Source organism: Cetorhinus maximus, chromosome 2, assembly GCF_964194155.1.
Source record: "Cetorhinus maximus chromosome 2, sCetMax3.hap1.1, whole genome shotgun sequence".
NCBI classification, from domain to species: Eukaryota; Metazoa; Chordata; class Chondrichthyes; order Lamniformes; family Cetorhinidae; genus Cetorhinus; species Cetorhinus maximus.
The window spans coordinates 38,695,814-38,710,322 of NC_135880.1; the positions used below are offsets into that span (position 1 = coordinate 38,695,814).

General features: G+C 39.4%; 1 protein-coding gene across 1 annotated transcript in view; it reads right to left on the reverse strand.

Annotated features, from left to right (window-relative positions):
• aggf1 (angiogenic factor with G patch and FHA domains 1) overlaps positions 1-14,509 on the reverse strand; it is a 58,645-nt gene that overhangs the window by 15,201 nt on the left and 28,935 nt on the right. The window contains exons 8-10 of the mRNA XM_078563416.1: positions 11,447-11,780; positions 6,043-6,148; positions 1,667-1,718 (exon numbers count right to left, since the gene is read on the reverse strand). Coding sequence (XP_078419542.1) covers positions 1,667-1,718; positions 6,043-6,148; positions 11,447-11,780 — 492 coding nt within the window. The remainder of the gene's footprint in view (positions 1-1,666; positions 1,719-6,042; positions 6,149-11,446; positions 11,781-14,509) is intronic.

Here is a 14,509-nt window from a genome sequence, read left to right on the forward strand (position 1 = left end):
CTGTTAGGCTTTATCACCCAATGGTGGTGGAAAGAATATCTTTTTTTTTCCAATTTAATTGTTCACAGGATGTGGGCTTTGCTGGCTGGGCCAGAATTTATCGTCCATCCCTAATTGCCCTTGAGAAGGTGGTGGTGAGCTGCCTTTTTGAACCACTGCAGTCCTTGTGGTGTAGATTCACCCACAATGCTGTTAGAAAAGGAGTTCCAGGATTTTGACCGAGTGACAGTGAAGGAACAGAGGGCAAAACATTTCCCCATTGGGACAAAACAAGAACTTACGGGTGAGATAAAAGCAAAATACTGCAGATGCTGGAAATCTGAAACAAAAACAAATATACCTGGAAAAACTCAGCAGGTCTGACAGCATCTACGGAGAGGAATACAGTTACCATTTCGAGTCTGTATGACTCTTCATCAGGACTAAATATAGAAATGAGGTGGAATATAAACTGGTTGAAGGGGGGGGGGGTGGGACAGGTAGAACTGGATAGAGGGCCAGTGATAGGTGGAGGCAAAGAAGAGATTGCCAAAGATGTCATAGACAAAAGGACAAAGGGGTGTTGACGGTGGTGATATTAGCTGAGGAATGTGCTAATGATGACATTAAGGATAGAAAGCAGGATGAGCAAGTGACAGATGGCCCTAGTGGGGGTGGGGTGGGGGGGAAGGGATCGAAATAGGCTAAAAGGTAGAGATAAACAAAGGTAGAGATAAAGGTAGAGATGGAAATACATTTAAAAATAATGGAAATAGCTGGGAAAGAAAAATATATATATAAAAAAATATATATATATATAAAAATTATAAATTATTGGGAAAAGGGAGATCGGAAAGGGGGTGGGGATGGAGGAGAGAGTTCATGATCTAAAGTTGTTGAACTCAATATTAAGTCCGGAAGGCTGTAAAGTGCCTAGTCAGAAGCTGATGTGCTGTTCCTCCAGTTTGCGTTGAGCTTCACTGGAACATTGCAGCAGGCCAAGGACGGACATGTGGGTGTGAGAGCAGGGTGGTGTGTTGAAATGGCAAGCGACAGGGAGGTCTGGGTCATTCTTGCGGACAGACCGAAGGTGTTCCGCAAAGCGGTCACCCAGTCTGCATTTGGTCTCTCCAAACTTACGGGTGAGGTTCTCAAGGCTACCTTATATATGCCTACATTAATCACTCAGATCAAGAGAACCATTTGTAGGTTTTTAAAAAAAAATGTTTCAAGGGATCTGGGCGTCACTAGCCAGGCCGGCATTTATTGTCCAAACCCGATTGCCCTTGAGAAGATAGTGGTGAGCCGCCGCCTTGAACTGCTGCAGTCCATGTGGCGTAGGCACACCCACAGTGCTGTTAGGGAGGAAGAAATAGATCGGGTGGGGGCAAGGAATTAGGAGATTGGGAAATAAACATTCTCTTGTTTTGGGGCTGAAAAAAATTTACAATCTGAGACTTATACCATATATACATATTTACCAAAGATGGATGCTATTCAAGATACCAAATGGTAGGTAATTTAGTATCGCACTGAACAGGAAGTTCTGGAAATATTATATTTTGTTACGAGAACATTACTAAGTATTGGCTTTTACAATGAAACTAGTTAAAATTGTCACAGTCTCAATCTTTTTAATGCCATTCTATTTTCACTTTTTACAGTTTAATGTGATTACATAACTAACCTTACTAACTCCAATTTCAGCTATTCTGATTGCATGGCCCATATCTTTCTCTCTGTTAAATAAAAAGAATCACATTTAACAAAATAAAACAGAACGCACATTACACCTTCTTTACTTTTGCCAGTGATTTGAAAACTTAATCGCATATACCATGCTACATTTATTTTCATTTTCTGGAGTTCCATTAATATAATTCAAAGATAATTTCACACAATGGTGACAAAACCATTTAAGGGAACACATTCCTAGCTTGCTCTCAGAAACACTTTGTCGCATTGTGACAATCAGCTTTCATGTCCCATCCACAGTAGGAGCCTGAAGCCTGGGAAAATTAAAATTGGGCCAATCTGAAAGAGAATGCTGTTTAACCAGTAAATATCCAGAGGCCATTTAGCAACCTTATGCCATTTTATAACAGAATACTAATATTTTCTGCAGTATTAAGTCATTAATCCAAATGTCGCCACTCCCAATAAGTTGCATGTTCAATATTGTTGTTTTGCAAACTGGAATTTTAATTGCTAAACACAAGTTTGCTGAATTTGTTCAAAAATGATAAACGAATAATCAAAATTATGTAACATTAAATTAGAAGATAGAATTATGCCTTCTAATACTGGCCTGAATAAAATAGGTTTGAGTACAGAGATCATTTTTTTTAATTCATCCACGAGATGTGGGCTTCGCTGGCTGGGCCAGCATTTATTGCCCATCCATAGTTGCCCTTGAGAAGGTGATGGTGAGCTGCCTTCTTGAACCGCTGCAGTCCATGTGGTGTAGGTACACCCACAGTGCTGTTAGGGAGGGAGTGCCAGGATTTAACCTAGCGACAGTAAAGGAACAGCGATATATTTCTAAGTCAGGATGGTGAGTGACTTGGGGGGGAACCTCCAGGTGGTGGTGTTCCCATGTATCTGCTGCCCTTGTCCTTCTAGGCTGCAGTGGTCGTGGGTTTGGAAGCTGCTGTCAAAGGAGCCTTGGTGAATTCCTGCAACTCATCTTGTAGATGGTACACACTGCTGCTACTGTGCATCGGTGATAGAAGGAGTGAATGTTTGTGGATGTGGTGCCAATCAAGCAGGCTACTTTGTCCTGGACAGTGTCAAGCTTCTTGAGCGTTGTGGGAGCTGCACTCATCCAGGCAAGTGGGGAGTATTCCATCACACTCCTGACTTGGGCCTTGTAGATGGTGGACAGGCTTTGGGGAATCAGGAGGTGAGTTACTCATCACACGATTCCTAGCCTCTGACCTGCTCTTGTAGCCACAGTATTTATATGGCTAGTCCAGTTCAGTTCCTGGTCAGTGGTAACTCCCAGAATGTTGACAGTGATGGTAATGCCATTGAACATCAAGGGGCAATGGTTAGATTCTCTCTTGTTGGAGATGGTCATTGCCTGGCACTTGTGTGGCACGAATGTTACTTGCCACTGTTCAGCCCAAGCCTGGATGTTGTCCAGGTCTTGCTGCATTTGGACATGGACTACTTCAGTATTTGAGGAGTCACAAATAGTGAACATCGTGCAATCAGCAGTGAACATCCCCATTTCTGACCTTATGATGGAAGGAAGGTCACTGATGAAGCAGCTGAAAATGGTTGGGCCGAGGACACAACCCTGAGGAACTCCTGAGTGATGTCGGGAGCTGAGATGACTGACCTCCAACAACCACAACCATCTTCCTTTGCGCTAGATATGACTCCAACCAGCAGAGAGTTTTCCTCCTGATTCACATTGACTATAGCTTTGCTAGGACTCCTTGATGCCACACTTGGTCAAATGCTGCCTTGATGTCAAAGGCAGTCACTCTCACTTCACCTCGGGAGTTCAGCTCTTTTCTCCATGTTTGAACCAAGGCTGTAATGAGGTCAGGAGCTGAATGGCCCTGGCGGAACCCAAACTGGGTGTCAGTGAGCAGGTTATTGCTAAGCAAGTGCTGCTTGATAGCACTGTTGATGACCCCTTCCATTACTTTACTGATGATCGAGAGTAGACTGATGGGGTGGTAATTGCCCTGTTTTGTGTGTACAGGGCATACCTGGGCAATTTACCACATAGCTGCTTAGATGCCAGTGTTGTAGCTGTACTGGAACAGCTTGGCTAGGGGTGCGGCAAGTTCTGGAGCACAAATCCTCAGTATTATTGCCAGAATGTTGTCAGGGCCCATAGCCTTTGCAGTATCCAGTGCCTTCAGCTGTTTTCTTGATATCACATGGAGTGAATCGAATTGGCTGAAGACTAACATCTATGATGCTGGGGACCTCCGGAGGAGGCCGAGATGGATCATCCACTCGGCACTTCTGGCTGAAGATTGTAGCAAATGCTTCAGCCTTGTCTTTTGCACTGATGTGCTGGGCTCCTCCATCATTGAGGATGGGGCTATTTGTGGAGCCTCCTCCTCCAGTGAGTTGTTTAATTGTCCACTGGACTAGTAATCCAGAGACCCAGGTTAATAGTCTGGGGACCCAGGTTTGAATCCTGCCATGGCAGATGGTGGAATTTGAATTCAATTAAAAAATCTGGAATAAAAAGTCTAGTGATGACCAATGTGATTGTTGTAAAAACCCATCTGGTTCACTTATGCCCTTTAGGAAAGGAAATCTGTCATCCTAACCTGGTCTGGACTATATGTGACTCATTATTCACTGACTACTTTTGTATGCAATACATTGCAATTATGATGCAGGTACCTTTAGAACTTTATATCAAAAACCCAAAAATTAAATTGAGAAGTTCCTAATTCTATTCTTCTTTGGCAAAAAGACAACCAAATATATAGAAAAATAGCAACCATTTTTGGCTAAATTGGAGCATTCAAAATTCTGTGGGCTCTTGCAAATACTTTAAATTGCTCAGTCAGTGGATGAGTCACTTGATATATTGTGCCAATGGGAGACCAAGGAAGATATGAACAGTAATATCTTGTTCTTTGGCCGGGGTAGTGAAATTCGAGAATTATACAATGCCTACCTTAATCAGGGCACCCTAAAAGAATACACTCATGTACAGTTGCTAGAGATGCATCATCACAACACTTCCTTTCCTTATCCCACTACAGGGCAGGGTACTTTGGCCCAACAGTGGCAAAGCGCCCTAAGACTTCCTTTTGAGGCTGTATAGATTACGTAAGGAAGATGTGTTGCAGGCATTCACTTTACTTCATCCAATTACGATCATTAAACATTAAGAGGCTTTTGTAAAAGTCTCCAATTGTTTCAAGGTATTTCCTTGGAGAATTTATCATTGGTAAGCTCCACAGAAAGAACACAGGCAATATTATGAAAACACCAGAGACTTGATCAAAATGGACAAACTAAAATCCCATATGCTTGAAAAAAAGGAAGCTGAGTTTGTTACTTTTACATTCTTATGTTGGGCATCTAAGCCACAAGACCTAATCTATTCATCGTGCATTTAAGATCTTATCCTGAAGTTGCAATTCATTTCTCTTGATGGGAGCTGAGTGGTAAAAACTAAGTAGACACGCACAAAAATTGATGAGGTGCTCAAAATTAGAGAAGACTGAAGAACAGGAGAGGCACAGCTTCATCCATGGAAGGTGAACTTATGAGAAATAAAATAATGAACAAAGATTATGAGGTTCTTCCTCATTTGTTCATATTATACCAGCATACTATAATAGCAAAGGTAGGAAGCTTTGCAGATATAATGATGTGCTCTCAATCATAACATATTTCAAAAAGTGGTTGAATCAGCTTTATTCACAGTGCTGGGTAAAAACAAGCTGCATCTTAAAAAGATACAAATAAAATCAATGCTAATTATTATGCCATTAGGTGTTCCAGATATGGCTGCATTACAACAATGACAACACTTCAAAAGTGCTCATTTGGCTGGAAAGTGCTTTGGGACATCCTGAGGTGCTATATAAATGCAAGTCTTTCTGTTGCATGTGGAAAACAGGCAAACTCACTAGCATCAGAATATTTGTGGTATGACATGGACCTATCAGATACAACCTGTTCTGAAGCAAATGTTCCACAAGTGGAGAGTCCAAAAAGCTTACAAGTTTAGAAAACTGGAACAACATCTACTTTTTCTTTAAAAGACACCATTTCTTTCAAGATATCAATATCTTCCGGGGCAGACACAACAGGGCGCACTGTAACAATTTTGGGAAGTGCTCACAATTTTGACAGTGCTTATCTTTTGAAGAAAAAAAACCAAAATGCGTTTTTCTATTTTCTTACAAGATAGAAGAACAGGATACTAATTAAACTGAAGAGAACATTCGCAACTCCAACAAAAAAACTGCATGAACAATACAGCACAGCGTCAGGTAAAATCCTTTAACGCCTAACCTAACAACTGATCTGTTATTGATTATCCCTGCTTAACTGGCACAGCATGTCCGATACCTTCCAATTGTCGCTGACTTCACTGCAGTGATGATGAAGAGTGTACCAGGTTCCAGAACTGGTGATCGTACCACTATCACACGAATACACGGAGGCCACGGCTGACCTATACGTTAGGAAGTAATATAGAATAGGACAGAAATTATTTATCTTAATTGTATGGTCAGGGCAATCAAAATTAAAACCTTCAAGATAAGCTTTATGAAAGTGCAACACATACATATTTGCTTTAAGATAGTTTGCAACTTTTGTCTCGCTAATCATATGAAGGTCTCACATGCCCAGCAAGAACAGGCTGATTGAACATGAAACCACAACAAAATATTGCAAATACTGAAAATTGGAAATAAAAACAGAAAATGTGAGAAACACGTAGATCAGGTAGCATCTGTGGCAAGAGCAGATGTGCAACATATTCAGGATGTATTTTGTTCTTTAATACCCACGACTCTGACCCTCTCCCAGCCATAGAGGTGGTAATAGAGGCCCATGGTTGAGAAGGGAAATATCATCCAACAGGCAAACCTCAAGTACATTATTCATGGGATAAATACGGCATTCCACAGCTCTTTACCAGGTATTCAATTTATTCAACCTATAAGCAAAAGGCAGAATTCATATATATATTTCTTGCTTCAGTGAGATCTAATATAATTTGTGATGGGGGTCCTTTATTATTCCCTCATAACAGAGGGACAGTTTCACTCTCCTTGGGACACTTGGGAAAGCTACAGTATTAGAAACTTATTGAGTGAATCAGGTGGAAATATTTGGTTTATTGGAGCTAACATCATTAGATGTAACACTGGATAAGTGTTACATTTAACTGAAAACTTTTATAGTTTTATGACTGAAGTACAAGAGATTTTTAAAGTAATTGCAAGATTTGAAATCTGGACTTTACTGTGCCTGTAAAAAGGCTACAAATGCCTTGCTCCGATCTATAATCTTAGGTGTTATGTAGTGATATAGCACTTTTAAAAAAATATATTTGTTTTTGGTCTGTGACGAGGCAGTATTTATCACTCGTACTTGGCCTGAGGCATGAAGAATCAAGCACGTAGTGAGGAATTGGAGTCACTTGCAGGCCAGAATGAGATGTGAGTGAACCAGTCAGGATTTTACATCAGTCTAACAGTGTTCATGGTCACTTTTTTGAGGTGCTGGTGCACAAATCAACAAATTTATTACATTAATTTTCACAACTTACATGGTGGGATTTCAACTCTTGTGCAATACCAAAACAAGTCTATTGTATCCTCTTATCATAGAATCGAATAGCCTGTAGTGGTGTGAGCACAGCTAGTTATCCTGACCACTTGCACCACTACTGTATTCACCACAAGCATCAAATAAGTGCATGCTGAACTGCAAGTTACAGACTCCTTACAATGCTGCCTTATTTTCTTCTGATTTAAAGGTTGACCATTAGTCAGCGTAGAAGAATATTTAAGCTTTCAAGAAACTAAAATCCATATGTTATAATGTAACTGGTCAAAGTAACGACAATGCTGGGGGTCATTCCAAGGTTAGCAGTGTTGCATCATATTTGGAATTGACATGAATAAAGGGGTATCATTTGGATTTCCAAAAGGCATTGAATAAGGTGTCACATAAAAGGTTACTGCAGGAGGTAAGAGCCCATGGTGTTCGGGGTTTAAAATTTTGCTTCTGTGAATCATTTGAAGATGAAGTAAATCTGGACAGTAGTTGGTCCTCTACGAAGTGGCCTAGCATAGGGAATAATTTCAAACTTATGAATTGCATGCAACTATATCTGCCATGATTGACTTTAATTGCTTGACTTTGGAGGTTAAGGTGAGGGGGGAAATAAAAGACAAATTTCAATTCATTAAGACAAAACTGTTTGCAGCAACAGTACAATAAAAAGGCAATGCAGAAGCATTTGAGGGGAATTTCATGTTACACAGAAATGTAGAGTTTCTTCACTGCTGTCTGCCATTAAGCATAGCATGAAGAATATAGCACACTACACAATAAGTAGAAAACTCTGCACCACCCTGGCCTGAGGGATGAGTTGTTGGAGGAATTGTAAAAAATGTGTCATCCCAATGTGTATGGGGATCTAAAGAGAACAAGACAGACCTTAGGACCCTCCAAGATGAAAGTGTTACACTGAATTGAGGTGAACTTTCAGATAAACTCATCAGGACTTAAAGGAGGCCCTGAAAAGATATAGGCAATCGCTACTATGTCTGAATTAATAAACATCTCTGATGATCAATAAGTGTTATGCATGGACCTGCTAGGGAAATGCAACTATATCTAACAGGGAAAACAAAACCACCCAGGCATCTGTCATGTAAAAATGTTCTAAAGCTAGAGTAGCTCCAATAGCAAACTTCTGAGCAATTAAAAACAAAAGCCAGTTCATCATCAATGAAATTTTGTGAGCTTGGAAGATGAATGTGTGTACTGAAAGATTTTTAAAAAATAAATCATCCATAGGATGTGAACATTGCTGGCAAGGCCAACATTTACTAGCTATCACTAGTTGCTCTTAGAGAGGGTGGTGGTGAGCCACCTTATTGAACCAATACAATCCATGTGGTATAGGTACTCCCACAATGCAGTTAGGGAGGGAGCTCCAGGATTGTAACCCAGCAACAATGAAGGGGGATATATTTCCATGTTAGGACGGTGTGTGATTTGGAGAGGAGTTTGCAGTTGATGGTGGTCCCTTGTACCTGCTGTCCTTGTCCTTCTAGGTCAAGGGTCTGCAAAGTTAGCAACATGAGCCATTTTTTGAACTTAGTAAAAATGCAATATCTTAAGAGCTACAATGTTGTTACTCAAAAGCCAATAATAATCAAAAACAGGACAGAGCACATTTCAACAAAACTTTAAAGGTTTTTACAAAAAAGTTACTAATTGAATAACACTTTCTCACAAGTATAATGCTTTTAAAAGTCAAAAAACAGAACAAGCCATTTAATTGCAAAATGGGTTTGATCAATCAAGGTTGGGGACCTTGAGTCTTTAATGAGCTGCATTTGACTCCCGATCAGCAGGGTGCCGACCTGTTCTAGGTGGAAGAGGTTGTGGGTTTGGCAGATGCTATTGAAACCTGGGCTGGTTGCTGTAGTGCCATCGTTTTAAAGGTACACACTGCAGCCATGGTGCTTTGGTGGTGGAAATAGTGAATGTATAAGATGGTGGATGGGTGCCAATCAAGTGAGTTGCTTTGTCCTGGATGGTGTCAAACTTCTCAAGTGTGGTTTGAGCTGCACTCATTTAAGGAATTGGAGAGTATTCTATCACATTTTTGACTTAGGCCTTGTAGATCTTGGAAAGGCATCAATGAATCAGGAGATGAGTCTTTCGCTGCAGAATACCCAGCCTCTGACCTGTTCCTGAAGCCACAGTATTTATGCGGCTAGTCCAGTTTCATAACATGATTTTGGTGATAAACTGTTGCTGAAATCACAATTACCAGGGAACAAAGGATATATCCAAGTTTATAGAAGCTTTAGCCATAATATGTGAAAGATTCAACAATCTAACGAAGTAAAGTTTCTTAACCTGAGAATGATCACAAGCACTACCACTGTGAAATAGAGCTTCTGCTTAAGCTTCAGCTCTCCTGTATAATTCTAGGAAAAGCCCATGCAACAGTTGAAAGTCTATTACAAGCTCCAGTATGAGAACTAAGACAACTCAATTCTTTTGACGATCAGGATGCTTATGTGAACACTACTGTCCCAGAAGCTATCAGAAAATGAAGATCACCCAGAACAAGTGAAGATTCAAGTAAAGGTAAATGAAGCATGCGGCCTGATTCTCATTATGGGTTACTTCATGGAAGGCTGCCAGAAAAGCATGAACTAAGAATGAACTAGACTGTGAAAGCAGAGTGTCACTGCAAGATGGATTGGTCTAGAAATGGAGCACCCAGTGATTCCTACATCAACATGGCCCAGGTGCTTGGAGAACACATTGTGCATTGAAGCATTGAGAAATAGAAAAATTGTGTGATAAGCAGTAGTGATTTGCCTTGAATACATCTCAAATTTGTTCAGAACTGTTTTAAATCCTTTGAGGGAAGTATACACTTGGTTGAGCTCATGATACCATCTGCTTTGTTAAGCATAAAGCTGGGAATAGTCTACCAAATGGAAAGGCATAATTCTCTTTCATTGTAGAATACTGGCATTTCATAAATAAGCATAGTTGACTCACAGTTGACCATGCCGCATGACTTTGTAGATAGGGTTGCTGACTCAAGTAAGACCTATTCCTGAAGGTTTCATCACATGACCTCCCACCTCCTACAGCTCCACCTTTTTCTCCATCTCCAACATTTTTATAACTAACAAAGATGCTCAAAGAGAATAAAAATAAAGCTTTTTTTAGTGCCCCTATGATTTTTCTCCTGTGTTACTCAGAAGTGTCCAGGAGATTAACCTTTAATTTCTGGAGGCATGTAACAGGAAGGTAGAGAGAGCAGTGTAAACTACAAAGAACCTCCTCGGAAAATCAACGCAAATTTTGTTTTTTTTAAAACATACCATACCTGTCAAACTGGTCAACAGGTGAAGCCCTGTAGAACAGTTAATGGGAATGCTGTTAAGAATTACTCCACCAGCGCTTTCAAAAAATCTCAACCTGACATCGTCATATCAAGCAAGTTTCAGAGAAAGGGAGAAAGCATGAAAGACATGTCTTTAATTCATTAGAGCAAAAAGTAACATCAAATGTGGACAGCATGCAGAAGACTTGCTATTATTAGCTGTTGAGACACAATGGTTCAATGAAACAGAATAACGTTTTGTGCTTGTGCCAGAATCTGAAACTATTAGAAGCCGTCACTCCTTGCAAAGGGGCGGGGAGATCAACTGAGATTACCAGAATGCAGTCAACTTATGTGTATGAGGTTGAAAGGTATGTACACCTTGTTCTGAGAGACAGCCTGAACAACCTACAGGGCTGAATAATTTCCAAGCACAAAACAAAATGCATATTTAGTGAATATGAAAGAATATGGGTAAAGAACTAGCAACCTTAATAATATGTTTAACAATATTATGAATTTTGGAACACTGGAAACAAATTAAAAAACACCATAGCTGTGTTTAAATATTGTTTCCAATAAAGAAAGGCAAATGGCATGTTATTTAAATGACAAAACTGCCCTAATAATTCATGCTAATTTAGAAGATCCAGACAATAGAGATTAAGGAGCAGACTAGCATAGAGTTGCATCTGCTAAGTAGGTGGAATGTCATAGTAATGAAAAAATGAAATTTTCATACAATGTGATTAAAAGAACCCACACGGCCACATTTGGAATCTAAATCTGTATAATTATTTGACTTTTGCAACTGATTTTATATAAATCCAAAAAGTATTACTGAATACGGTCACACAGTAAACCATCACTCACCTTCTTCTTTCTCACTTTCATCGCTTTCAGCTTCGTTTGATTCTTCACTCGTTTCATCTGTATAGTGTTCCTCTTTGTCTGAGTCTGTAATTTCTCCTTCTTCTGGTTCACTTCCAAATTCAGCCTCTTCCTTCTCTTCCAATTTCACTTCAACATCATCTTCATCCTGGATACATTCTACATTTAGACTGAGTTCATTGGATGAATCCTGATCAATATTCTCCACTTTTGTTTTTTTTCGTTTGTTTGCTGGTCCTTCTGACAATACCTCGCTCTCTTCTGGGGCACAGGACCTGCAATTACTTGAAGCTTTCGGCATATCAGCTACAGAATCCTTAGAGGAAATAATAGAAATATCAAATTTCAAGGGCCTGTTTCGAAAGTGTTTTTCAGTACTTGTCAATGACAAATGGAATGTTAAAATTTTCAAAAGTCTCTGATCTTTGGATACTTTTACCATGCAGCAGTGAAAATTTCAGGAAAGCAACGTAACGTGGTTCGTGTGCGGTGTAAAGAAAATGTCTTAGGTCTGTATCAGCAGTCCAATCATTGTACATCTTCAATGCTGCTATTTGGATTAAGAGGCTATATGTGATAAGATTTCATCAATAAAGGACGATGCACACCAAATAATATCGGAACCTCAGAAACCGCATTCACTTCCACCACCTCCAGTGCACAGTGGAAGCAGTGTGTACCATTACAAGCTGCACTGCAATAACTCACCAAGGCTCCTTCAACAGCACCTTCCTCAGCCTCTACTACCAAGAAGGATAAGAGCAGTAGGCACATTGGAACACCACCTTCAGATTTCCATTCTGACTTGGAAATATATCACCATTCCTTCAATGTTGCTGGTTCAAAATTTTGGAACTCCCTCCCTAACAGCACTGTGGGTGTACTTATACCACATGGACTGCAGCAGTTCAAGAAAGTAGCTTTCCACCACCTCAAGGGCAATTAGATTTGGGCAATAAATGCTGATCTTGCCAGCAATGCTCACAACCCATGAACAAAAAAGAAAATTGACTACCACATGACTGACTGTGAAACAGAGAATACAGAAGAAATTTTCAGAGTAAAAGTCACTTAAGAAAAAATATAGATTAGTGTTATTCAAAGGGCTTTACTGCAATTTTTTTGGATTAACTAGCGTCTTTAATAACAGGTGTTGCAGATGCCTTATTAGTCATAACATTTGGGCTGTAATTTCAAGTGTTAAGTATGGTACAACAAATTAATTCATTAGATGACCCTATCTGTTTGCTCGACTATTTTAGAAGTATTCCAAGAACAGCAGACATTTGTTTTGTCTGTGGAAAGAAAAGTGGATGGTTAAATTTCACAATGAAGCCCAGTAAATTCTAGCATTTTCTGTTAATATACACAGACAAACCATAATGCACAGATTTGTCTTGATGAAATATTCATCCGCCTACATTGATGACACTGCCTGACTTGCTGTGCACTTCCAGCATTCTCTGTATTTAGGCATGTTCTAGATGCATGTTATGTGTAGGTCTCACTTTCATTCTGATTTATTTTAAGTTAAAGGTGTCATGAAAATATAATAATTTTCATAATATTGTGATTTATTGTAAAGGGAGGTTAATAGTGGGGTTTGGATTAGAGAGTGTGTGTATATGTGTGTGTGAGAAGGAGAGAGAGGGGGGGATTTAACTGAATTGGAGACAGCTGGTCTGGAGGTTGAGTTATCAACAAGAAATTAGGTTTGAAATGCTAAATATGTAAACATGGCTGTAGTTTTAGAATGTGAGGTATAAGGAAAATTTGCATTTTTAGATAAATTAGGTTAGTCTGAATTTCAAAGAGATGGTAAGATGTTACACCTAGCCAGAAGAAGCTAAGCCAAACAGTGTGTTTATTTTTCCCAAAGGTTACTGATATAATTAGTACTATGGAAGGTTTATATTATGAGAAAAGGAAAGTTGCAATGACATATTGGAACAATAGAATTTGCATTACAAAGGGAGAAACATGTATAAAGGAGATGAGGCTATTGTAAGAGGAGAAGGAATTCTAAGATCTAACAGAAGTGTGAAAAGCCTCTAGCCTCTTGTGCATCAAACTGCAGTCTAAAGGAACCAAAGCTGAGAAAACTCATTTCGAATGCGACTGTCCAGGGTATTGTGTTGCTTTGCCTGGGTCTGTTTAAGTCTATTTGTTTTTACTGTTGCCTTAATGGAGGTGTAACTGGGAGCCAGAGTAATTAGGGGTTTTAGGAGTTATTATAATAGTAATTTGTAGACTTATGTATGTGCTTGAAATCTTTTCTTATGATAAATGTTTAATTTAGTTTTCTAAAACTTCTGAAGTCGCGGTAGTTTTATTACTTCTTAATTCAAGGCACGCATCTCGAAATAAAATACAAATTGCAAACAGCTGTGACGACGTGATCAAGTTTCCCTCATGGATTTGATCCGCCTAGCACACATCATTTGCCAGGTCATAACAAGGGCAACTTGATTTGTAGTACAGTTCTGCTTAGGACATGCAGTTGGAGGGATCAAGGCTAGTGTTGACCACAACAATATTACTATTAGCTCCAGATCATAATGCAATAGTAATATAAGGTGACTGACAGCTTTAATAAATATAAATATATAAGTTGAGCAGATTTTTATTTTAAATGTTGGCCTTTTTAAATGTTGGTAACCTACTGATATACAATCTTAAACAACGGTAACATGGCCAAACAACTTAATAATAGTATACAGTCTAGGACATATGCCGTAAAGAATGATGTTGTTGTGAGAATGAAAGGATGCAGAGGACGGTACTAGTCTGGTCTGACTTGAAAAATTCTTTCCTCCCTCGATAACATAATTTCTCCAGCTACTTCAATGACGATTAAGTAGTATCATGTAAATAATTTACCAGACAATATGCTGAACCAAAAATACTGCAGAAGTTAGAAATCCTGAAATAAAAGGAAAAATGCTGGAAACATGCGGCAGGTCCTATCCTCTACATTAAGTTTGAGGTCAGGGTGGCACCCCTCCTTTGCAGCTGTCTTCTATGGAAGATCTGCTGTCAAATAAA